Source organism: Mauremys mutica, chromosome 1 (assembly GCF_020497125.1).
Source record: "Mauremys mutica isolate MM-2020 ecotype Southern chromosome 1, ASM2049712v1, whole genome shotgun sequence".
NCBI classification, from domain to species: Eukaryota; Metazoa; Chordata; order Testudines; family Geoemydidae; genus Mauremys; species Mauremys mutica.
This window is the reverse complement of record NC_059072.1, coordinates 125,229,909-125,256,422: the sequence shown is the minus strand read 5'-3', so window position 1 is coordinate 125,256,422 and position 26,514 is coordinate 125,229,909. Positions and strand designations below refer to the sequence as shown.

The 26,514-nt window shown below is 41.7% G+C and overlaps 1 protein-coding gene across 3 annotated transcripts in view; it reads left to right on the top strand.

Moving 5' to 3' along the window:
- Positions 1-26,514, top strand: part of EFCAB6 (EF-hand calcium binding domain 6) — a 167,791-nt gene that overhangs the window by 62,963 nt on the left and 78,314 nt on the right. For all 3 annotated transcript variants that reach the window (XM_045001807.1, XM_045001808.1, XM_045001806.1), the window contains exons 10-15: positions 4,794-4,904; positions 5,155-5,275; positions 14,257-14,427; positions 16,639-16,710; positions 16,858-17,018; positions 24,890-25,039. In XM_045001807.1, the coding sequence (XP_044857742.1) occupies positions 4,794-4,904; positions 5,155-5,275; positions 14,257-14,427; positions 16,639-16,710; positions 16,858-17,018; positions 24,890-25,039 (786 nt within the window). The remainder of the gene's footprint in view (positions 1-4,793; positions 4,905-5,154; positions 5,276-14,256; positions 14,428-16,638; positions 16,711-16,857; positions 17,019-24,889; positions 25,040-26,514) is intronic.

Sequence of the window (26,514 nt, the reverse complement as noted above, 5' to 3'; positions counted from 1 at the left end):
CCAACTGAAAACCATTGAGGCACATCTCTTCAGCTGCGGTATCCAGGGCTTCAGAATTTCCAGAAGTAATCATGGAGGAACAGGAAGGTGGTCTTGAGGAAGAGGTGACACCGAGAACCATATCCTCCTCCTCCCCGCATGAGGCCATCATGCCTCCCCCACCATCTCTGGCTGATGACTTTCGCCTCTTCCAAGACCTAGCAAAGAGAGTGGCAGACACTCTTCAGATACAACCAGAAGAAGTCAAAGACACCCACCATTGTCTCCTTGACATACTTGATTCATCTTCATCCTTAAAAATCACCCTCCTATTAACGAGGTCATTTTGAACCCTGCAAAACCCATTTGGCAAACCCCAGCATCAGTGGTACCTACCTGCAAGCAAGCGGACAAAAAGTATTATGTCCCAGTGAGGGAGATTGAATTTCTCTTCTCCCACCCTCCACCCAGCTCCATCGTGGTGGATGCTTTTCATTCCCATGGCCGCCAATACCAGAAGAGGTCCACTCCCTACAATAGGGACTGGAAGCATTTGTACCTTTTCAGAAGAAGGCATACTCCTTGTCCATTCTTCAGTTTCAAATCACCAATTACCAAGCCCTGACTGCAAAATATGACTACATAAATTATTCGAAACTGAACGATTTTATTGAGCAGCTGCCTGAGTTGCACTGTGAGCAATTTAAGGCCATTATTCAAGAGGGACAGCTAGTGGCCAAGTCTGCTCTCAACACAGCCGACACAGTGGCCAGGTCCAACTCCCTGGCAATGGAGATGCGATGTGCGTCATGACTCCATCTATTGGGCTTCCTGAAGGAGGTACAGTCGACTGCGGAAGACCTTCCCTTCAAAGGCATTAAGCTCTTTGCAGAGAAGACTGATGCTTCTCTTCACATCCTGAAGGATTCTAAGGCCACTCTGTTCACTGGGCATCTACACACTGGGACAAAAGAAGAGAAAATTCAGTCTGCAGCTCCAGCACAAACCACGCACCTCCCAACACCCAGCTCAGTGATCATTCCAGTGTTGGAACAGGGAGACTTGTTTTTGGCCCTCGACCTTCAGGATGCCTACTTTCATATCTCAATCCTACCGTCTTACAGATGATTCCTCAGATTCACTCTTTGAGATGTGTCCCTATGAGTGCTCTACAAACCACCCTCCTCCCCTCTACTTCTCAGTTCTTGTCAATGACTCTTTGGTAGAGAAGGAACTGAGGGGGGTTAACCTGCGCGTGCTGACTAGCCTTGTGACGGGGCCCAAGAAGAGACAGCACATGTGTGGGCCTAAAGGACACTGCTAACGAAGTTCTTCCATCAGTAGCATAGGGATGTAAGCACACCTACCATGGAGCACCCACAGGGACACGCATCTTGAAGAACCATTGTTACTGCACAAGGTGAGTAACTTCTTTGAGTAATGTCCCTCTGGGTGCTCCACTGTAAGTGTATCTGCGCTTCTAGTCTGAGGTGTTAGGTAGCAGTGTTCGTTCGGCCTGCCCATGCACCCTCTCTGCCTCGTGGTTTGCCTCAAGGCTATTTAGCACTGCGCGAGTGAACCACCCTCAGTTCCTTCTCAGCCACCTTTGGCCTCAAACTGAGCAAACAGTTGTCTCTTCCTTCTCTGCATCATTAGTATAAGTAGTAGTTATTCATAGTCTTTTAGTTTCCTTTAATAGTTAAGTTTTCATTTTCCAGTTGGGGGGGAAAGAACTTTTTATGTCATATTTCCCACTCTTTTTGTGGGGGATCACCTTTGCAGGGGCATTTAGTAGTCTAGAGTTTCCATTTTTCCAGTTACAAAAATAAATAAATAAAGAAGAAACAAAAAAACTTTCTTCTGCATTCCTAGCCTTTAAGGGGTGATATCTCCACCAGGGGCATGACCAATTCCCCCGGTTTTAAAAGCTTCCTCTCCTGCAAGGAACCAATTCCAGTAACAGATGGACAATCTCACTGTATCTGGTGCCTTGAAGAGGCATGCATCCCACAGAAGTGCACCTTCTGCCACCAGCTAAAGGTGAGATCTCGCATGAACCGGGAGCTGAAGTTAAAACTTCTCCTGATGGAGGGTGTGCTTTGGTCACCAACTGATTCTGGTGCTGAAGCTTCTCAAGGACACATATTGTCCCTGGAGCCTTCAGCCTCCAAAGGGATAGACTTGCAAAAAAGCTCAGCAGATTCCCCCTGCAGAGACTTGAAAAAAAGGGCTTCAAACCCGCAAACAGAGTCCTTGGCCTGCCAGAGAGGTTCCCCAGCATGCTCAGCCACGTTGGTACCAACAGCACCAGCGCTTCGAAGCATGGTACCCAGAAACAGCAGGGACTCTCTAGAATCCCCACTACTCAGTAGTGAGGCCCCAGTACCATGCACGTCTCAACATCTAGAATCACCAATGGCACCGGGACACTTGCCACCAGCACCCCGGTCAGCACCACCCTTATCCAGTGAGGAGTCTGACGGTGACCAGGATGATGTTATTTCCCTGGCCTCTCACTGTGGTCCACCATCACAATATCAGGGACTTCCCCAACTACTCTCTTATGCCGCACTTCAATCCTGGTATGGTCCTCCCTGGGCACCCCCCAACCCAGGCATTCCCCCTGCACCCCCAGTGGCCATATTGGAATCCTTGGGCAATGTACAGACCCCATGCTTCTCGAGCATCCAGTGTCTCTCATAGAGAGTCCACTAGATTTTTTTCCTACAACTTCAGTGTCCAGAACCCCAGAACCAGAGGAGAAAACTTTTGAGGGACAGGAGGAAATGGAGGCTAGCCCCCAGCAAACATTTCTTCGTCATCACCAGATGAGGCTATGATGCCCCCTCCTTTATCACTAGCTGATGATTTTAGATACTTTCAAGACCTTTCTAAGATGACAGTGGATGAGTTCAAATGGCTGAATGGACACTGCTACCTACAATCTCCAATTAGAGGTGCAGGGGCGCAGATAGACCTACAATAGAGCACCCTTAGGGTAACACATCTCAAAGATGATTAACTTCTTCTTACCTTCTTTGTAAAGCACTTTGAGATCTATGGATGAAAAGTGCTATATAAGAACTATTTCCTACTAGTCATAGAATTGCTTTGGAATCACAAAATCCTGAAGTCTTGACTCAGGTTTTACTCCCAGTAAATTCAATGAGTGTTTTGCGTATGTAAGATTTCTAGATTTGACCCATGAAAATTAAGGATGGAAAAGACACGTGTTGTCAGGCAGAGCCCAGTACTGAGAAGTGCTGAGCATGTGCAGTTCCCATTGAGGTGTGTGGGAGTTCCAGGTGCTAAGTATGTCTTGGATCTTACTCATCCCCACCCATGATAAAACCCATGGGAGGAGGCTTTGTGGGAGACAATCTCAGTGACGATTGTTTTGCAAGGATTCTACTACATCATCTAATTGGAGTGGAAATTCTCTATCCTGTGGAAAAGGCAGCCTGCCGTCAAACTGTGTGGATCCTCAGGGATCCGTGATGATGCCCTGTGCTGCTGTATCAGCTCTAGCCCCTAGTAGCCATGCTGTGCTCTCCCCAGCTCCCTGGCACCATGGCAGTTGCCCTCTGAGGTGCTGTTGAGGTAGCTGAAGAAGGGGACACACATGGAAAGGGCCTCTGTGAGGATCTCAGGAACAATAATGCAGACCAAGATCCATCTGTTTGCTTGTTTCCAATGCAGAATTGTTCCCTACCGTGTACTTTTGAGTGATTTATAGAACCACAGAAATTTGACGTGGGAAAGATCTCAGTCAGGGGTTGAAAATACCAGTTGTCTGGGTCTTAATTTTAAAGATAATCTGTTATTTCATATCTGATTATTGTTTCAGACAAATATTATGATTATGAAGCTATTTCCCCCAGTTTTTTTAATAAACTTTCCCTCAAGCCAGTGAACTGTGGTGTGTATGTCACACCTGTAAGTGGGTTACTTTTGAAAAAAGTCAGCTTTAAGAAGAACCAGATAGAAAAACTGTTCTACCCTCAGGTTTTGATCAGGCAATGAACGATTGTTCTGATGGTGTAATTCTTCCAACTTGGAATTTCTTTGGCTGAGCTTGATAAACGTAATGAAATTCTGAGGATGGAGTTTTTTGTGGGATCTCCACAAAAGTCTTTCCACCATTTGTTGTCTTGTTAACCCCTTATTACATTTTGTTGTTGTTTACACCTCACCTTGGTAGTCATGATTTAAACACAGCATAACACCATTCTAACAGGCTTCAGGAATAGATATTTAAAACTTTGTTGAAATAAGTAAGGCAGTTGGTAACGGTGCTTAAAAGACACCATCTAATTTAGTAACGTGTTTTGCCACACTTACTTAGGGCTTCATCCTGCACCATTGAAGTTAGCTGGAAGCTATGCCACTGACTTCAAGGGGAGCAAAATCAAGCCCTCGTTGATTTCAAAGGGATTATTCACAGAGTAAAATACTACTCAACATGAGTGAAGTTGACAGACTCTGGCCATTAATGCCTTATAAATGCATTCTAACACTTCTAAATTTAAGGGTTTTCAGCTTGGATAAAACCAGAACCATCTGATCAAGTCTAGTTCTGATCAGGTCTAGTTGTTTCTTCAGTTAGACTGATGGAACTCAGAAGAGTATTTGGCCCAACTTGTTTTATTGTTGAAATTTGCTACATACTTTTTGTAAAATTTTAAGGTATGTAAACTCAGACTAGATTGCATAAATTTCTGTCACAAGCCAAAATTCTCTCTGGAAAATGTAGTTATAGCAGTATTTACAAAAGGAAGTCTTTTTAAACAGTTCTTACATCTTTGTTTGACCAGATTTGGATTTAAAGCCACAGGTAAAATTGCCTGGCATCAATTTTTAGAGAAATTTCAGGATCCTGTGACATATGAAAATGGACAGACACTTCCTATAAGAAAAAACCACAGGTACGTAGGAAATTACATTTTTTTTGTTCAAGGTGTACTTGAACTTGATGGAAAATTATATCTACTGAAATAATTGTTGATTTAATGTACTTCAAGTAATCTTTTGGGGATATTCCTATTATCCATATAAATGTCTAAGCATATTTTTGAGTCCTACCAAGCTTTTGGCCTTAATGAGTTTACATCTTCTCCCTACTCGGAAGAGGATGAGAGATGAGAACATTGTGTCAACCATGTTTTCCTATTGTAGAGTAAACCCAATCAGAGGAATGGATGAAGCTTTCTCAAGTAACAGTGTCCTTCTAAAGCTGCGCAGACACATCCAAAATGCATATCCATCACTGAAGCAGGCATTTCTCATGCTTGATACAGTAAGAGACCTTATTTTTAACTCTTATAATGCTGAGATTCTGTGGATGACTTAACACATTCACAGACTGATGGAGCTTTTAACCTCTCAAGCTACCTTTTTGACAAGTACCCAGCAACCTTTCAGATCCCAACCCTCCTGCCAAGCGAGTCTTTCCCTTCATCTGGTTTCCTAACCCTCTCCCAAACATCCTATACCTTCCTCCAATGAATTACTTGCTTTCAGGTGTTGCTGCCTTCCCTTGCCTTCTGTCTTCCACCCTAATAAAAAAAACCACGGCCACTTACACTCATAGCAAGTGCTGGAGCAAATGTGCTTCACCAAGACTCAAGCCCTGATCCAACTGCCACTTCCCTCTTGCTACCCTCTTGTCATAAATCTAACTTTGCCTCTCCCTCAGCTCCTAACAATCCATCCTCACAATATGCCAGGCAGCGCAGCTTTGAAAGCGTGCCAAAGGATGTACAGAAATTCCTCATTTAACGTTGTCCCACTTAACGTTGTTTCAGTATTATGTCCCTGCTCAATTAGGGAACATGCTTGTTTAAAGTTGTGCAATGCTCCCTTATAACGTCGTTTGGTTGCCTGCTTGTAAGATTCTGTGGAAGAGCAGCGACTTTACAAGGGAGCATTGCACAAGTTCCACTTCTTTGCTTCCTCCCCTCCTTCCCAGCGCTTCCCCCACCGCCAAAAGCTGTTTGGCGGGGCTTAGGAATTTCTGGGGGGGAGGAGGAGGAGCAGGGAAGTACCGTGTCTCCACTCCTCCCTCTCCCTCCCAGAAAATCCTAAGCGCCGCTAAACAGCTGTTTGGCAGCACTTAGGACTTTCTGGGAGGGAGGGGAAAGAGTGGAGATGCAGGGCCTCCCTGCTCCTCCTCCTCCCTCTCAGCACTTTGCACTTAGGACTTTTTGGGAGGGAGGGGCAGGAGTGGGAAAGCGCTGTGTCTCTGCTCCTCCCTCTTCCTCCCAGAAAGTCGTAAGCGCCGCCAAACAGCTGTTTGGCAGCACTTAGGACTTTGGGGGGGGAGGGAGGGATGTGGCGTGCTCTGGAGAGGAGGTGGAGCGGGGATGGGAAGAGGCGGGCCTGGAGTGGAGCGGGGACAGGAAGAGGCGGGCCTGGAGTGGAGCGGGGACAGGAAGAGGTGGGCCTGGAGTGGAGCGGGGACAGGAAGAGGCGGGCCTGGGTGGAGCGGGGACAGGAAGAGGCAGGCCTGGAGCATTCCTGGCAAAATCTGAGTCTGTTCTCTGGGGAAGTTGCTGCTGCTGCTGCAAAGATGTTTCCTAGCATCCTTGCCTGCAGCGGGCTGTGCCTGTGTGGGGTAAGCCAGGGGCACTTCCCAACCACAGTACAGTACTGTACAGTATACAGTATAATGCCTTGTCTGCCCCCCACAAAAATTCCTTGGAACCTAACCCCCGCATTTACATAAAATCTTATGGGACAATTAGATTCATTTAACACTGTTTCACTTAAAGTTGCATTTTTCAGGAACATAACTACAACGTTAAGTGAGGAGTTACTGTATGCTATGCCAGATACAAGGGCATGTTCCCACCAGAGAAGGAGGAAACTAGGAGGCAGATTGTGGATGAGTCACAATCTGCTTCCTAGACTGCTCCTGGGGGCAACACAACAACATGCTGCCTTATACACAGGGCTCATGGCAAAGCCTGATCTTGTATGTATGGCCTGCATTTTTTCTTCCTACATGCAGGACTTTACATTTGGCTGTATTGAAACACATATTGTTTGTTTGCGCTTAGTTTACCAAGTGATTCAGATCTCTCTGTATCAGTAATTTACCACTCCCCCAATTTTTGTGTCATCTACAAACTTACCAGTGATGATTTTGTTTTCTTCTAGGTCATTGATAAAAATATTATGTAACTTGGGGCCAACAACCAATTCCTTGCAGGACCCTACTGGAAACACAGACCCTTGATAGTGATTCCCCATTTACAATTACATTTTAAAACCTGTTAGTTAGCCAATTTTTAATCCATTTAATGTGTGCCATATTCAGTTTTGTATCATTCTTGTCTCTTAATCAAAATGTCATAAAAAAGATATCAAGTTCACTTGACAAGATCTATTTTTTCCAAACACCCATCTTGATTGGCATTAATTATATTACCCTACTTCATTTCTTTATTAACCAAATCCTATATATAGGAGGGGAATATTACATACATGAGGCTAAATTGTCCCCTCCCCCCATGAAAAGCCACAGGTGGGAATGTTTTGATTTTTTTGATTTTTTTTAAGTATCATTCTTTTTTTTATATTTGGGGTTGGAAACTCTCCGTACACTTATTCCATTTACTCTATATAGTTTTTAACCTTTCAGTTGCGTTAATTATATTTTATTTTGTTATTCTTTTTTCATCTTGTAAACTTATGTGCAACTAAATTCCATAAATTGTAGTGTGTTTCTATTGTTAGAACAATTTTAGTATGTTGCTGTTCTGTTTTTGTTAATCTCCCACATTGTTTATGTTAGTTTTTAGTATTGATTGTCTATTGTGTCCCAGTTGCTTAAAGGATTGCTAAAGTGAAAACTTAAGATGTCCACCTCAGACTTCCAGAGTTCCATGTTGCTGCATTTCCTGTTGTGTGGATAAATTTAGAAATTCAGTCTGGGATCTTTCATGAGCATTACTTTTATTTGTAAAACCCTTTTAAAAAGGATAGTATGTGATGCTTCTCTGGGCAAGCAATGCAAGCTGTGTGTAGAAGTCTCCTAAATGAAGACATCAAGGCCCAAGAAAAGAAGCTAAAGTGTTTTCTAGCCACCCATGAAACCAGACAGCCTATGGAATTTATAAACATCTCAGAGTGCTCCTGAAGTTGTCATAGGTTCAAAAGAACTGTAGGTAGCTCCAAAATTACACTGTGATCCTGCAAAGATTTATGCACATGCTTAATATTACACACATGAGAAGTCCTATTGATTTTGACTGTAATTGACATTAAAGATACACATACATGTTTGTAGACTCAAATTCTATACCAAGCCATTCTGGAAAATGTTTCAAAGAAGTTAGGAAAATTTCACAAATGCAAATATGCAACTTCTCAAATGTCTCAACTGCCTTATCCAGTTATTCACAAACTTAAATAAATAAATATCCCTTGGCACGTGACCACACCTGAGAAATTATAGGCAGAATTATTGCATTTTAGTGAAGTGAGGGAAGGGATTAAAATCAGTATGATAATGTAAAGTAAATTAGAACCTCAGCTACAGAGTCATTGTCACAGCCCCATGCTATACAATATAAATAGGAAATGTGGAACTCGTAAAACATTTCTTGTTTGCGGTCTATAATCTGACAGATGTATAATGTCAGACCTGTGAGATTGACCAGGATCATTCCATTGCATCACTCACTTTATCTGCAGCAATATTTTAATCTGATTTTTTTAAAGAATTTGGGCATGCTTTTTATGTCTAGCTCTAGAATGAATGCACTCTTAATAAAGAACTGTCAGTCTATTCTGTTCTATGGCTTTCATGATGTACTGAACTATGTTAAAAAAAGCATTCTTGTCATTTTTGATGGAATGTCATGATATATATGATCCATACACTGGGCTGTGTGATCGTTCCTTTAGTGGACAGATGGAATTTTTTATTACTTTGATTTGCTACAGATTGCTCTTCTTAAATTGTACAGTCTATATTTTTGGATTGGATGAGCAAATAATAGACTGAAAAAATTAAAGCTTTCAGTCTGGTTGACACAAGCAAAATGAGCACTGGGCATATCTTCAGAGGTACTGCAGGCATTTTTTATTACAAATTTTTATATAGGTAATATATCACAATTCCTTTCAAATATAATTACATAAAAATTGCACTTTCCCGCTCTGCAGTATAAATTACACACATATATGTTTCAGAGCGGTAGCCATGTTAGTCTGTATCAGCAAAAACAATGAAGAATACTTGTGGCACCTTAGAGACTAACACATTTACTTGGGCATAAGCTTTCGTGGGCTAAAACCCACTTCATCAGATGCATGGAGTGGAAAATACAGTAGGCAGGTATATACACACAGTACATGAAAAGATGGGAGTTGCCTTACCAAGTGGGGGTCAGTGTTAACGAGACAATTCAATTAAAATGGAAGTGGGCTAGTCTCAACAGTAGAATACCAAGGGAGGAAAAATCACTTTTGTAGTGGTAATGAGCAGGACTGTCCCTAGCTATTCTGGGGCCCTATGCAGTCCCCTCGGGGAGAATGTGGGGGGGGGGAGGGGCTTAGGCCTCTGTGTGTGAGGGGGGAGGGCTGGCTTGGGGGCAGGAGGGAACCACCCACCAGCACTGACCGGCAGCACATCTGGGGCCAGGTCACTGCACTTCCCGCCGCCAATGAGTGCAGGCCCAGCCCTGGTGCAGTCCTCAGGGGAGTGGTGGCAGGGCGGGGGAGGAGCAGGGTGGGGCTTTGGGGAAGAGATGGGGTGAGGGTGGAGCAGGGGTGGGAAGTGGTGGGGCTAGGGAGGAGCAGGGGCAGGGGCCATGGGGAAGAAGTGGGGCAAGGGCTGGAGCAGCATGCAGCTGCGCAGGGCACCAGGAAATTTGCCCTACGGAGCTGCGTACTTTGCGTATGGGTAGGGACAGCCCTGGTAATGAGACTAATGTAATCAGGGTGGCCCATTTCAAACAGTTGACAAGAAGGTGTGAGTAACAGTAGGGGAAATTAGTTTTTGTACTGACCCATCCACTCCCAGTCTTTATTCAGGCCTAATTTGATGGTGTCCTGTTTGCAAATTAATTCCAGTTCTGCAGTTTCTCAATTGGGTTTGTTGCCAACTCTGTCTGCATATCTATTCAAGGGACAACCATCATAGGACCTAACCACATCAGCCACACCATCAGGGGCTCGTTCACCTGCACATCTACCAATGTGATATATGCCATCATGTGCCAGCAATGCCCCTCTGCCATGTACATTGGCCAAACCGGACAGTCTCTACACAAAAGAATAAATGGACACAAATCAGACGTCAAGGATTATAACACTCAAAAACCAGTCAGAGAACATTTCAACCTCCCTGGACACTCAATAACAGACTTAAAAGTGGCAATTCTTCAACAAAAAAAACTTCAAAAGCAGACTCCAACGTGAATCTGCACAGCTGGAATTAATTTGCAGACTGGACACCATCAAATTAGCCTGAATAAAGGCTGGAAGTGGATGGGTCACTACAAAAACTAATTTCCCCATACTAATTTTTCCCTACCGTTACTCACACCTTCTTGTCAACTGTTTGAAATGGGCCACCCTGATTATATTAGCCTCATTACCACTACAAAAGTGATTTTCCCTCCCTTGGTATTCTACTGTTGAGACTAGCCCATTTCCACTTTCACTGAATTGTCTCATTAGCACTGACCCCCACTTGGTAAGGCAACTCCCATCTTTTCATATACTGTGCATATATACCTGCCTACTGTATTTTCCACTCCATGCAACTGATGAAGTGGGTTTTAGCCCACAAAAGCTTATACCCAAATAAATTTGTTAGTCTCTAAGGTGCCACAAGTACTCCTCGTTGTTTTTACATATATGTTTGTGTGTATACACACACAATCACTACAAAAGAAAGAATTTGCCTAGCAGTTTACAAAGAAGAGAGTTAAGTTTCCTACATTGCAGTGGATGATAATAATAACACATACCAGCATTAGGGCCCTGATTTAGCAAAGCACTTAATCACGTACTCAAGCACATGTTTATGCGCTTTATTGTACTGGTCATCAGTGAATGAAATTATTTACACAGATACCGATGTTTGAGACAGCAGAAAGAGAACTATGGCTACAGGAGGAACAGCTTCATTATTAACATCCAAAACAGTTACACATACAGAGATACATACAGATTTTCTGCTGGTGTAAATCATTTTAGCCCCGGTGAGGTCGTTGGAGCTATGCTAATTTACACCAGGTGACAATCTAGCTCATAAATGAAAACATTTTAGAGATTTTAGGTGTCAAATAAACAATAAAAAATTTCACTGATCGAAGGCTAATATAATATATATTATTTTTTCAATATTTTCAAAGCAATGACTAAGAAACAAGTTATCTTTAACCACAGTATGTGTTTAAGCCAGGGGTCGGCAACCTCTGGCATGCGGCTCGCCAGGGTAAGCACCCTGGCGGGCCGGGCCAGTTTGTTTACCTGCCGTGTCGGCAGGTTCGGCCGATTGCGGCTCCCATTGGCCGCGGTTCACTGTCCCAAGCCAATGGGGGCGGTGGGAAGCGCCGTGGGCCGAGGGATGTGCTGGCCGCGGCTTCCCGCCACCCCCGTTGGCCTGGGATGGTGAACCACGGCAAGTGGGAGCCGCTATCAGCCGAACCTGCCGACGTGGCAGGTAAACAAACTGGCCCGTCCCGGCAGGGTGCTTACTCTGGCAAGCTGCGTGCCAGAGGTTGCCGAGCCCTGGTTTAAGCTTTGTGGAGAAGATTCTTCCACTTACTCGGTACATATTTTCATGTAAAATAGAACTAATTTTTGTAACTCCTCTGCCAAATTTCTTAACACATTCACTGAGGTAGATATATTATCCAGTTTCTTTTCCATATGATTTAATGCACTGACAACAGTCTCTAAAGAAAATTCAGATGGCAGAAAAGCAGTTTCACAAGACCATTATCTTTTGATTACAAAACTTCAAAGTGTTTCCCAAACCAGCTGATGAAGTAAATAATTGCTCATCCTGTATATTACTACTGCCACCCTGGATCTCTATAGGGGACTAAAGGGAAGCAGAATTTTTCTTGGTGTGAGGTTTATGAGCAGCAAAATATTTGTCTCGTGCTTAGGCAGGAATGAATCACTGGAGAAACTGTTTACCATTCATTTTTCTTTTATTGTTCCCAAGCATTTATTCCTTACATTTCTTCTTTTTTTCCACCGGTTTTTTTTAAGGGAAGCAAAATAAAATAAAAGTCCAAGCAAAAATATAAAATTCTAAGATCTAATAGACTGTGATAAAAACAGACTAACCTCTATTTAAAACTCTCCCTCAAACCGTATGGAGATATGTCATGGGGACTGAAACAAAAATTATGCCTTAACTGTAACAATACATAAATATAATAGTACTGTTGTATAAGCCCATTCCATTGTTTATTGCATAAGATGCTTTAAAAAGTGCACATTTATATGATAGTATGGCAGTGTCACATGCTGGGACTCTGTACAGAAATGCAGAATTATTTCTACTAAGTCACTCTCACTGTCAGACCCAGTGGTTCCTATTAGCTCCAACCCAGGAATATAAAAGGCTTAGCATTACTCTCTAAGGTAGAGAGACCTATGTGCAAAGACAGAGACATCAAGGAGGAAAATACCCTAGGAAAAGATAAGCTCAAAAAAAATGCTTAGGTTGGAGTTTGTATTTTATTGTTCTGATATTAGGAATAAAGGAAATCCCCTGATAGGAGGTGAATTTGGGACACTAACCCAGGGTGCATGTATATGTCTGTTCTGTGCTGAGAGCCGTGTGGGAATTCATTCCAGTCACAAATAGCCTTTAAAGGACTCCCCTTCTACACCAAGGCAATGGATGGGGCCAATGGCAGCAACAAGTCACTGTAGGGAAACAGAGCTGGTGGGAAGTAACAAAAACATCCTTTTTATTTAAAAAAGTGTGTGTGTGTATGTATGTGTGTTTATATGTGCTTGCATAACATAAACCATCAATTTAATTTTTGCAGAAAGGTGCTGAATTAACAATCTTGGAGACCAAAGACTTTTGTCTGTTTCTCCACAGAACTGGTCCAGGACAGGCAGCTATATTCTAAGCTCCCTAATACTGCTCTACCAACATATTACAAACCTGGACTTAGGGTACGACTTCTAGTGTAAAAGGATAGTTCAATTTCTATAACCTTAGTCCTTCTGCTTTGACTGCCAACAAGGGCTCCCGTTGCAGTATATCCTCTTGTCCACTGAGAACCGGACTGAGACCACCAGATTCACATCGTGTAAACTGGTGGTTCTCAACCTGTGGGCTGTGGGCCGCTGGCAGCCCAATCAGCACACAGCTGTGGCCCATGTGACATCTTCAGGGCCATACAGGTAGTATATATATTGAGTGGATGCAGCTCACGTAACACACAGAGATCTGCATATGTGGCCCACAGTGATAAATAGGTTGAGAACCACTGATTAGACTATCAAAAAGCTAACCAATAGTGAAAGCTTTCAGTCATTGTGGGTTGTGTGACATAGAGGTTCAGAAATGTCAGCAATGTCCCTCTGCCATGTACATTGGCCAAACTGGACAGTCTCTATGTAAAAGAATAAATGGACACAAATCAGACGTCAAGAATTATAACATTCAAAAACCAGTCGGAGAACACTTCAATCTCCCTGGTCCATCGATTATAGACCTAAAAGTCAATATTACAACAAAAAAACCTTTAAAAAGTCCAACGAGAGACTGCTGAATTGGAATTAATTTGCAAAATGGACACCATTAAATTAGGCTTGAATAAAGGCTGGGAGTAGATGGGTCATTACACAAAGTAAAACTGTTTCCCCAGGTTTATTCCCCCCATACTGTTCCTCACACCTTCTTGTCAGCTGCTGCAAATGGACCATTTTGATTACCACTACAAAAAGTTTTTTTCTCTCCTGCTGGTAATAGCTCACCTTAACTGATCAGTCTCATTAGAGTGTGTATGGTAACACCCATTGTTTCATGATCTCTGTGTGTGTATCTATCTATCTATCTATCTATCTATCTATCTATCTATCTTCCTACTGGTATTTTCCACTGCATGCATCCGATGAAGTGGGCTGTAGCCCACGAAAGCTTATGCTCAAATACATTTGTTAGTCTCTAAGGTGCCACAAGTACTCCTGTTCTTTTTGTAGGTTCAGAACAGTGTTTTAAAATAGACATTGTCGTTTAGTAAATTTGTTCACTCTGTTTCACACACACATGAACATTTGTTTTAGAAACAGGATGGAAAGATCACAAGAAATGAGCTTCGTCGTGTTTTGGACTGCATCTTATTTCGAATAAGAGACAAGGACTTCCAAGACCTAATTAAGATAATTGATCCAGAACACACTGGGTACCTCAGCTATCATACATTTTTAGACTTGTTTGAAGAAAAGGAATCTCTAGTAAGTGTTTATCAATACTTTTCTAAGGATTTTCTTTTTTATAATGTTTATAGCAAGGTGTCAGGAGAATTCTTAATAAAACCCTAAGCTCTGAAAAATCTTCATCTAAGTTAGTGAATGCATATGCTTTTCAGCAGGATAAAACTCCTACATAATTCACACTCTTGGATTCTTTTGCCTCTGAAGTATGGGTTGAGAACCAATTTCAGTTACCTCAAATTTCTGGAAACTCCCCCTGGAATGTAAACGCAAGTTCATGTACATGTGCGTAGCAGGTGTGGGATGGAAGTATCTCTTTCCAGCTTTCAATCATCAAAACTGTTTTGCAGATATTTTGCAGAAGAGCTCTTTCTATCTATTTATACTAGATAATAATACATAGATTCTGAGATTTACAATACCCATTGATTGTGTGTTTTTATGAGTATGACTTTGAAATGTTTGGAGTTTTTTAGTAATCTTTTAATATCTTCCTTTAGAACCACTACCATACATATAGTGAGGTTATATCCTGTATCTTTTGACCAGAATATCTAGTCAATATGTCAGTTTCTTTTTTTGCTTACTGAATTATACTCAGAAGTAGTCTAATCTATAGTTTTCATAACTGCTTTATTATATTAGAGCTGTTCATAATATTTTTATTAGATCAATTTTAGGTTCACATTAGTGTGTCATCTGAATAAATCTTTATTTAGTTTTTGTCTTAAGCTGATGTAGTTAGTGTCACTGGAGAGAATCAAAGAACCTGGCAGTGTCAAGAGATGCACTAGATGCACAAAAAGAGGTTCCTACTGAATAGTCTTGAATGGTGTATATTGCTTTGAGAAAAGCTTTGATGTAGAACTGAAATAGATGGCATCCTGTTCTGATGGCTCCAACAATAGATACATTTGATTCATCCGTTCATGTCCCTTCTACCTATTATTGAATTGAATAATGGTTGTGCTGAGAGTCTTGGACACATTTTTATAATTATAAAACTGACATGTCGGAGGGAAAAAGTATAAATACTGTCAAAGTGCAAATACTAATGGGTTATGCAAATGAATTTGGATGCTCAAATTAACTTATTTGGATTCATTTTAGAGTTGAAATTCTACTGCCTACTCAGTGTTCTAAATAAAGTAAATTTTAGCATAAAGAAGGGCAGGCTAGAGAAACACAGAGCAACAGGGATCATGGCCACCCTGGGGTAAGATACCAGCTGACAACCAGAGATTACCATGCTAGCTAGGATTTCACACTTGAAGTGTGATTCTGCTCTGTAGAGTGGGCCAGATTCTGACCTCTGTTGTGCCATCTATTGGTGCAAAGCAGCTGCAAAGCCAGCCTAGCCAAATACAAAGGCTCCACTCACTCATTCCCTGGGTGATGTAAAGCTGGCATAGCTGGCTCTGTAACACTCTGTCCTGCCCACTCTGTGACACAGGGGAATTCTTTGGGGCACACCCAGAGGGAGGGGAGTTTTTTTAGAATGCTGTGGTGCTCTATCATTCTCTGGCTGAGGGAATGGCCCCATGGGGACTGTTGCAGCCAGATGAAAGTCAAAGCAGCTCTGAGGCAGATGCTAGTAGTGCTGGGAACCAAGCTGGGCCTCAACTAGCCAAACCAGCTCCTCGCTGGCCCCAGGACCGGGGTATCTGAAAATGACATAAAGGCACCTTTGTCTCGCCTTGGATTTTGCACTGAACAGAGCTCTGCTGGATCTGGTATTGACCCCAGTTACTCTGGAAAAATAAGGTTCCATGTGTCTGTTGCATCTCAGTAGTTCTTGTATTAAATGTACTCGGTTTACAAGTAAAAAGATGCTTTTATTCTAACTGCCAGTGCCACAAACTGAACCTGATCTATGTTCTGGGAACCAGATTCTGCACTCACATTCACCTGTGCCATCCCACTGTCTTCAAATTTTTCCCTCAGAGACAGCTATCCAACTTGCAGCTCATCTGTCAGTCTTAGTGACTTTAGCTTTGGAGAGTAACAAGCAATAATATGTTGTTTTGTTATTAAAGTCAGTAGCTGTGACTTTTCATTCACAAAAGGAGCAGATCAGTGTAGTAAAGTGCCATTTTTGCATAGTCACTTTTCAGATTAGAGACACACTTTCAAACAGAACCTTGAGAATATATGTATTGGCTTTCATTGTACACTATGGAGGAAACAGTGCTTTAAAAAGTTTTAATACAAATAAATTTTTTTTTAAATTAGATGGGTCATAAATGGCTTAATGGAACAAAGGAAGTTAAGAAGCCACCTTCTCTTGTTCTAGCTTGGGATACTGTAAGTAATAATGAGGTTTATCTTCAGTAAGTGTTGATTTTCTGTAATTAAGGGGTTTATTTAATTTTTACTATATGATTACTGACATATGGCAATATAACTTCACAGACATATTTTATTTCAGTGACTGATATATTTGCATTTTAGGTGGAAGACATTCTTTCGGATAAAATCACGGAAAATTGGAAAGACTTCCACAAGGCTTTGCAGACCTGTGACCCTAAATGTACAGGCATTATTAGCAGAAATCAGCTAAGAAAAATTGTACAGATATATTGTCCCTCTTTGTCCGATGAACAATTTATAAAGTAAGCTGCTGGCATCTGACTATTAATTTATGTAACTTTATTAACTTTCTCTCCATATTTTTCTAAAAAAGTGGTGTTTTGAATCTTGGGATACTTCAATTTGCCTTAAGCTTTAGAGAAAATAAAATGCCACCAGGCCAGTCAGTAACCTCTATTCTGCAAGTGATCAGCTTGCAGATTTCCTCTTTATTTCCATGGAAGTTCCATTAATGAAACACTGGCAAAATTGGGGTCGTATGGTTCAAAGGATAACCCCAGCTTGTTTTACCAAGCCCATTCCTCAAAGTGAGAATTGGGTGTGATGGAAAATGTATCTTTAAAAAAAAGTATTAACTGTTTCCAAATGGAAATGAATATAACTACCCACATTATCTTATTGTAATATTCTACAGTAGTATCTTGTAATGAACAATTCGAGAGCCTTGATTTTAGGAGAACCCTTGTAAACTGGGACATGACATAATCAACTCTCATTTTGATCATTGGCCAATTGACAACTACATCTCAATCTAAAAAACAATGAACATCCCAAATCACATATGTGTATGGAAACAAAATCTATATCTTGTAAAAGAGGAGTGGATTGTATTAGGCATTTTATTGCCGTGGCATGTCAGTCAGGCTCTAATTGGCTCTAATTTGCTCTCCTACAAGCTGTAACATTCTTTACATGCAGCCCTGTGATTCTCCAGAAGATGTGGGATTCTTTCCTACCTTTCAAAACATCATAGGAAAATCAAAGGAATCCGTGCCAGCCTGAACCTTGTGACCCAGTGTCCTGATGATCAGTATAAGTGAGGAGCAAACACAACAGCATCAATAGGAAATGGCTTTCAGAAAATAATTTTGATCTTGAAATATGAACGAGTACAAGTGTGATCACTGAGATAAAATTCCACTGCATCCGTTTTCCTTTCCTGTGAATTTTGTAGAGAAAACGTTGGGTGCCATGCATGGGGTTAATAAGAGTCAGGCACCTAATTCCCTGAACACTGTATTAAAAATACACCCTTCTTGTCATCAGTCAGTTTCATGGCTCAGTGTTGTATAATATATACACATTGACACTGATCATGAGCAATTACTTATCCTTTGAGTATTGGATAACTGGCTGTCATCATTCACACACTTCTCCAGAGCTTGTGTTTGTCAGTCTGTTTGTTTGTATGGTTGTTTGAGGGACCGTGTGCTCTGGCTGGCAGTTGGAGGCAGGTTTGAAAGCGCAAAGCCTCTGGTAATTGGCTGAGCCTTAATCAGTGGGCGGGGCATTCACTCAGGCCAGGGCTTTATAAAGCCGCGCACAAGCGACCAGGGAGCTTTGCGACCAGGGGCTGCTAACAGGGAGTTTCGCAAGGGAGTTTGGGAAGGGAGTGGGAGTCCCTTGCTGGCCCTAACCCCTTCCCTGTAGTCCCCCTAAAACCTATAAACCAAACCACATTTCAAAACCCCTTTCTGTAAACCACCCTTCCATTAACTAGGAGACAATGCAGGCAGAAGCCCAGCAGCAGAGTGGGGGCTATCCAGTTTATTGCACTGAGTGTTGCATGTATGATTACCTGCCCTGTGGGCGGGTGGCGTATGTGTGCAGTCGGTGCAAGGAGCTCCTGGCCCTCAGAGACCATGTACAGACTTTGGAGGCCAGGGTGGCGGAACTGGAGGAGCTAAGAGAGGCAGAGAGGTATGTTGATGAGGCTTTCCGGGACACTGTAGAATTGTCCCACCTCCGCTCAGACAGCCCCTCCGCTGTTGAGGAGGAAGAACGGCCCAGGGAAGTAGAGCAGTCAATGGGAGCAGAGGGAAACCTTCCCGTAGTTGGGACCCTCCTTCCAGATGGTGCTGGGGTTGCCTCTCGCACTGAGGTTGCCTCTCTCGGGGAGGGAACTCCAGTTTCTAGGAAAAGGCAGGTGTTAGTAATGGGAGATTCGATTATTAGAAACATAGATAGCTGGGTTTGTGATGACCGGGAGAACCGTATGGTGACTTGCCTGCCTGGTGCGAAGGTTGCGGATCTCTCGAGGCATCTAGACAGACTTATGTGTAGTGCTGGGAAGGAGCCAGTGGTTGTGGTACATGTAGGTACCAATGACATAGGGAAGGGTAGGAGAGATGTCCTGGAAGCCAAATTTAGGCTGCTAGGGAAGAGACTGAAATCCAGGACCTCTATGGTGGCATTCTCAGAAATGCTCCCAGTTCCACGCGCAGGGCCAGGTAGGCAGGCAGAGCTTCAGAGTCTCAATGCATGGATGAGACGATGGTGTAGAGAGGAGGGATTCACGTTCATTAGAAACTGGGGAAACTTCTGGGATGGGAGGAGCCTATACAGGAGAGATGGGCTCCACCTAAACCAAAGTGGAACCAGACTGCTGGCACTAAACATTAAAAAGGTTGTAGAGCAGTTTTTAAACTAGGAGATGGGGGAAAGCCGACCGCTTCAGAGGAGCATGTGGATCGGACAGAGACTTCTCTTAGGGGAGAGTCTGATGATAGAGAATCTCCAGGTTATAGTCAGGAGCAGAGGACTGAAGAGTATAATGTAAAGGCCGGATCAGATGATAAACAGTCACAAAAAAAAGAATCTGGCACATCAGAAAAAGGCAGGCTAATAAACAGGGACAAGTTTTTAAAGTGCTTGTACACAAATGCCAGAAGTCTAAATAATAAGATGGGTGAACTAGAGTGCCTTGTGATAAAGGAGGATATTGATATAATAGGCATCACAGAAACCTGGTGGACTGAGAGCAATCAATGGGACACAATCATTCCGGGGTACAAAATATATCGGAAGGACAGAACAGGTCGTGCAGGGGGAGGAGTGGCACTATATGTGAAAGAAAGTGTAGATTCAAATGAAGTAAAAATCTTAAGCGAATCCACATGTTCCATAGAATCTCTATGGATAGAAATTTCATGCTCTAGTAAAAATATAACATTAGGGATCTATTATCGACCACCTGACCAGGACAGTAATAGTGATGATGAAATGCTAAGGGAAATTAGAGAGGCTATAAAAATTAAGAACCCAATAAAAGTGGGGGATTTCAATTATCCCCATATTGACTGGGAACATTTCACTTCAGGACGAAATGCAGAGATAAAATTTCTCGATACTTTAAATGACTGCTTCATGGAGCAGCTGGTACGGGAACCCACAAGGGGAGAGGCAACTCTAGATTTAATCCTGAGTGGAGCCAGAGGTCCAAGAGGTAACTATAGCTTGTAAATAGTGACCATAATACAATAACATTCAACATCCCTGTGGTGGGAAGAACACCTCAACTGCCCAACACTGTGGCATTTAATTTCAAAAGGGGGAACTATACAAAAATGAGGGGGTTAGTTAGACAAAAGTTAAAAGGTACAGTGACTAAAGTGAAATCCCTGCAAGTTGCGTGGGCCCTTTTTAAAGACATCATAATAGAGGCCCAACTTCAATGTATACCCCAAATTAAGAAAAACAGTAAAAGAACTAAAAAAGAGCCACCGTGGCTTAATAACCATGTAAAAGAAGCAGTGAGAGATAAAAAGACTTCCCTTAAGAGGTGGAAGTCAAATCCTAGTGAGGCAAATAGAAAGGAACACAAACACTGCCAACTTAAGTGCAAGAGTGTAATAAGAAAAGCCAAAGAGGAGTTTGAAGAACGACTAGCCAAAAACTCTAAAGGTAATAACAAAATGTTTTTTAAGTACATCAGAAGCAGGAAGCCTGCTAAACAACCAGTGGGGCCCCTTGACAATCAAAATACAAAAGGAGCGCTTAAAGACGATAAAGTCATTGCGGAGAAACTAAATGGATTCTTTGCTTCAGTCTTCATGGCTGAGGATGTTAGGGAGATTCCCAAACCTGAGCTGGCTTTTGTAGGTGACAAATCTGAGGAACTGTCACAGATTGAAGTGTCACTGGAGGAGGTTTTGGAATTAATTGATAAACTCAACATTAACAAGTCACCGGGACCAGATGGCATTCACCCAAGAGTTCTGAAAGAACTCAAATGTGAAGTTGCGGAACTATTAACTAAGGTTTGTAACCTGTCCTTTAAATCGGCTTCGGTACCCAATGACTGGAAGTTAGCTAATGTAACGCCAATATTTAAAAAGGGCTCTAGGGGTGATCCCGGCAATTACAGACTGGTAAGTCTAACGTTGGTACCGGGCAAATTAGTTGAAACAATAGTTAAGAATAAAATTGTCAGACACATAGAAAAACATAAACTGTTGAGCAATAGTCAACATGGTTTCTGTAAAGGGTTCTTTGAAGGGGTCAACAAACATGTAGACAAGGGGGATCCGGTGGACATAGTGTACTTAGATTTCCAGAAAGCCTTTGACAAGGTCCCTCACCAAAGGCTCTTACGTAAATTAAGCTGTCATGGGATAAAAGGGAAGGTCCTTTCATGGACTGAGAACTGGTTAAAGGACAGGGAACAAAGGGTAGGAATTAATGGTAAATTCTCAGAATGGAGAGGGGTAACTAGTGGTGTTCCCCAAGGGTCAGTCCTAGGACCAATCCTATTCAATTTATTCATAAATGATCTGGAGAAAGGGGTAAACAGTGAGGTGGCAAAGTTTGCAGATGATACTAAACTGCTCAAGGTAGTTAAGACCAAAGCAGATTGTGAAGAACTTCAAAAAGATCTCACAAAACTAAGTGATTGGGCAACAAAATGGCAAATGAAATTTAATGTGGATAAATGTAAAGTAATGCACATTGGAAAAAATAACCCCAACTATACATACAACATGATGGGGGCTAATTTAGCTACAACGAATCAGGAAAAAGATCTTGGAGTCATCGTGGATAGTTCTCTGAAGATGTCCACGCAGTGTGCAGAGGCGGTCAAAAAAGCAAACAGGATGTTAGGAATCATTAAAAAGGGGATAGAAAATAAGACTGAGAATATATTATTGCCCTTATATAAATCCATGGTACGCCCACATCTCGAATACTGTGTACAGATGTGGTCTCCTCACCTCAAAAAAGATATTCTAGCACTAGAAAAGGTTCAGAAAAGGGCAACAAAAATGATTAGGGGTTTGGAGAGAGTCCCATACGAGGAAAGAGGCTAGGACTCTTCAGCTTGGAAAAGAGAAGACTAAGGGGGGATATGATAGAGGTATATAAAATCATGAGTGATGTCGAGAAAGTGGATAAGGAAAAGTTATTTACTTATTCCCATAATACAAGAACTAGGGGTCACCAAATGAAATAATAGGCAGCAGGTTTAAAACAAATAAAAGGAAGTTCTTCTTCACGCAGCGCACAGTCAACTTGTGGAACTCCTTACCTGAGGAGGTTGTGAAGGCTAGGACTATAACAATGTTTAAAAGGGGACTGGATAAATTCATGGTGGCTAAGTCCATAAATGGCTATTAGCTAGGATGGGTAAGAATGGTGTCCCTAGCCTCTGTTCGTCAGAGGATGGAGATGGATGGCAGGAGAGAGATCACTTGATCATTGCCTGTTAGGTTCACTCCCTCTGGGGCACCTGGCATTGGCCACTGTCGGTAGACAGATACTGGGTTAGATGGACCTTTGGTCTGACCCGGTACGGCCATTCTTATGTTCTTAATGTTTTTACCATGATTTTGAACCATTATTTGTGACGAGAGAGCTGTGCTCAGGGTGGAGTCCAGAATTACAACCAATTTAAATTCTAAAATGATTTCTACTTGAAGTTTCAACATCTTGTATCAGAAAACGATGTTGGGGAGGGAAAGCCCAGAAAAGAAAACCAGAAAAAAAATGGTCAGTAGAGGTCTAATCCACCACCATTGCAGTCCATGGATATTTTGCCAGTGTCTTCAGTGGATACAGAACTGAGCCCTGAATGATTCATTCTGAAAGGTGCTGAGCACTATGACTATGATCCAACAATGCACATAAAAAGCGTTTTAATATGGTATCAGTCCCATTCAAGGGGACTACTTACATACTCAGAGACTGGTGCTGCTAACATCGCCTAAGTTGAGCACATGCTTATGTGCTTGTTGGATTGGGGCTAGAATCTCAGAACTTTGCAATATCAGACTTTCTAGATTAGATGGGTTGATTTTGCAATGATCTGATAGGACCTGATGCAACCCAATACAATGTATACCTGACAACAGTGGAGGGCATTCATGAGGCCTTTGTAGAATCTGCATAAATTCCACTTTCTAAGGATATCCAGTTGTACTAGCTATGGATAGTTTAAATATATTTGTGCAGCATACACAGGCATGGAGCATGAACTCTCACTCAGCCCATCCTTTGGTCCTGGTTCTGGAGAGCATCTCTATTCAGGACAGCACTTAAGCACATGCTTGAGGGCTATCCTGAATCAAGGCCTTTGCTAAGATGTATATGTCCAGGAGCACCTCATCACACCAAAGAAGAAATTCAATTCTGAGGTTAAAATGAATGCAGGTTTTATGTTCAACAAGGTATTATTGCTATTGATGACTTATTTGATTGGGTTTTTTTGTTTTAAGGGCTACATAAGAAATGGGGATTGATTAAATTTGAAATCCATGGATGAAAACTTACTTGGCAAATAATTTGCTATTCACCTTGTATTCTACCAGACTTGGGCCTTATTCTTTAAAAAAAGATGCTTTTACTCACATGAGGCCACCAGTACACACATTTTTCAAATGGGGATTTATATGTTACATGTTATTTAAGACCATCCTGGGAAAATATTGTGGGGAAAGATTATGCAGAGAAACAGTGGATGGCACTGTTCGTTCACAGCTCTAAAGAGGTTAGGGATGCTGTATTTTAAAATAATAAGTAAAATATAATTGACTCCTTTAAACATGCACAAATTGGACATATGACTGTCAAATCTGTGTCGGAGTTGTCATAACCAGACTGGGGATTTAACTCAGATGCTTTGGGGATGCTGCATTACACAAGGTTTTTGAGTAAGGGTGATGAAGAGAATAAATTACATTCTGAATTCCAGTGTTTCGGCCACATCAGTCTTATTGATTTGAAATGATACTTCTGCTGTTGGGGGCTTCAGTTATAATTGGGCTTTTGGCACTGATGTGACTCATCCTGAGGCACTTGAGGACAATGCTGCTTTTACTGAGGCAGAATGGTTGGCAAGCCTGTCCCAGATGGCTTCCTGTGAGATGACATTCAGACTGAGGAAGAGAAGGGACAATTTTTAAGGACATTTGGAAGCCTTTTGTAGATTACATTTCCAAGGCAGATGTTGTTCCTAGTGTTTGTGTCTGAGTCCATCCATTTTCAGGATGAACTTATTTGAATGGAGCTGGTTGGATGGTGTTACAACATGGTGACTCCCTTTTCTCTCCATGATCCTTCCCCTCCCTCCACTCCTGTTATTGGTTTAGGGTAGCAGATTAGATTTATTAAAATAAAAAAAAGTTTTGATGTGGATTTATCACAAGGAGGGTGCTTGCTTGAGGGGGTTTTATATCTTAAGTTACAAGTCATTTTGTATCACAGGTTTGTTGGTTTGCTTGTTTGTTTTTAAATAAAAGTCTAAATGGGGAAAATAACTATTTTGTAGACTAAACAGAATGCTGCGGATTCACAGTATAATGCACTTTCATTCCTTTCCATTCTTTCATCTAAGAATCCCCAAAAGCTTTACGGACATGAATTGTCTCATAAAGCTAAATTGAGCTCTGTGAGCTTGGTATTAGTTTCCCCATTTCACAGATGAATTAAACTGAAGCACAGAGAGATCACCCCGTGAGTCAATGGCAGAGTGACCCCAGTCTCCTTCTCTAACCACTGGACACACACTCCCTCTATCTGGGAAGGAAGTTCATTATTTTGGTAATCTTTGCCTTAAAATATGCATATTGTGCCTTACTCTCAACTGTGTACATTAATTTCAGTTCTTTATTTTATCTAGGCTATGCCATAAATTTCAGGATATTTCTCCTGATGGGATCCTTTACAGGATGCTTTTGGAGAGCTTAGGAGTTGCTGTTTTACCTGGTGATTTAACTGGTATCAGCACACAGATCTCAAAGGGAAGTCAACAGAGAGATCTGTCAGAGAGGTACTGTGCTTTATTGATACAGATGATTCCCTATCAAAATTTAAAAATATTGATACCATTATAAAGGAAACTTCCAAAAAGACTGAGCATTTGCTCTATATGTCAAATGCTAAGTGTTGTCTTATGCAGAGCTCTGGGTCTATGCATAATCCCTAAATAATCTGACCTCCAAAGTATTGCATCAGAAGAGCAAATGTATGGTTTATTCATCAAAATCTTTTGGACTCAAGTAAGAACTGTTGAGCTTACTTCACATATTACAAAAGGGGTACATCCCACCAAGTCATCAGTGACTTTGCTGATAAGCAAGGCTCTCAGGGTTTGTTTGTTTTTTCTAGACAGCATGTAAAGTATAGATTATGAATCGCCATGGAATCATTGAGACTTCATCTTTTGGGATTGAGCATTCTCAGAGCTCCACAGATCAAGACTGATTTGATTCTGATGGCTGTAGGCTTCTCAGTCTATAGCATCATTGCATGCCTTTTTGCACTCAAGCTACGAGGACATTTGAGTCATCGATTCAACTTCTCTTCAGTTACTTGAAGCTTTGGTCTATGTGGAAATACCTGTATAATAGCCAGTAAAATCTTCCATAATGGGGTGCGGTATATTTCTCCACAAAAAAATGTGGGTTCAGCCTAAAAACTGTGAATCTTCTGAGATCTTGCACAGATCTCCAGGGTCCTTGGTCCTCCACACTGGCTCTGAGCCCTTGATGGCTCTGCAACTACTCCCTGACAACACAACTCGCATGGGCTCCCTAAATGTTGCTAATCCCTAGGCTACATCCCTTAAAGGGGGTTCACCAGCAAGGAAGGAGTATGGGAAAGTTAATTCAGATTATGGCTATTCCATTGGGTGTCAGTGGGGACAATGCCCTGTCTAGTAAGTACAGTGAGCCATTCCTAGGGTTTGGGGGAAAACAAGACATGCTGGAAGCAGTGTGGCTCTGTGGAAAAGGCACACACCTGGAATTTAAGAAAGCTGGATTCTAGTCCTGGTGGTGGATGAAAAGCAAAGATTATAGAGTACAGCATCAGAAAGCCTTGCTTATCAGCAATGTCACTCCTCTTTACTTTCATCATTATGCGTTTCAGAATTTCAAACATGTTAGATTTAATTTTCTATGTGAACTACTAGTGATACTTTATTTAAAAGCAGTTAATGAAAGTGTTTCATTAAAATATTTTAGTGCTAGAAGTTAAAATTTTAAGGTTATTATCGAGTTAAGGGAGTACTATAAAATATACTTAATAAATCTATAAAAATTAGACTGCTGAATATTCTACATTTTGCTCATACAGAAATATATGCTTTCAGACTTAACAAAAATAATTGTGTTAACTTACTTTTTCATGGACAATAGTAAATCCATAACAAATGTGAAATGGATGCAACCGGGACATATTACACACACTTTTATTGTACATCTTCTCTGTCTTCAAAAGTTATTGCATATTTAATCATGAGTT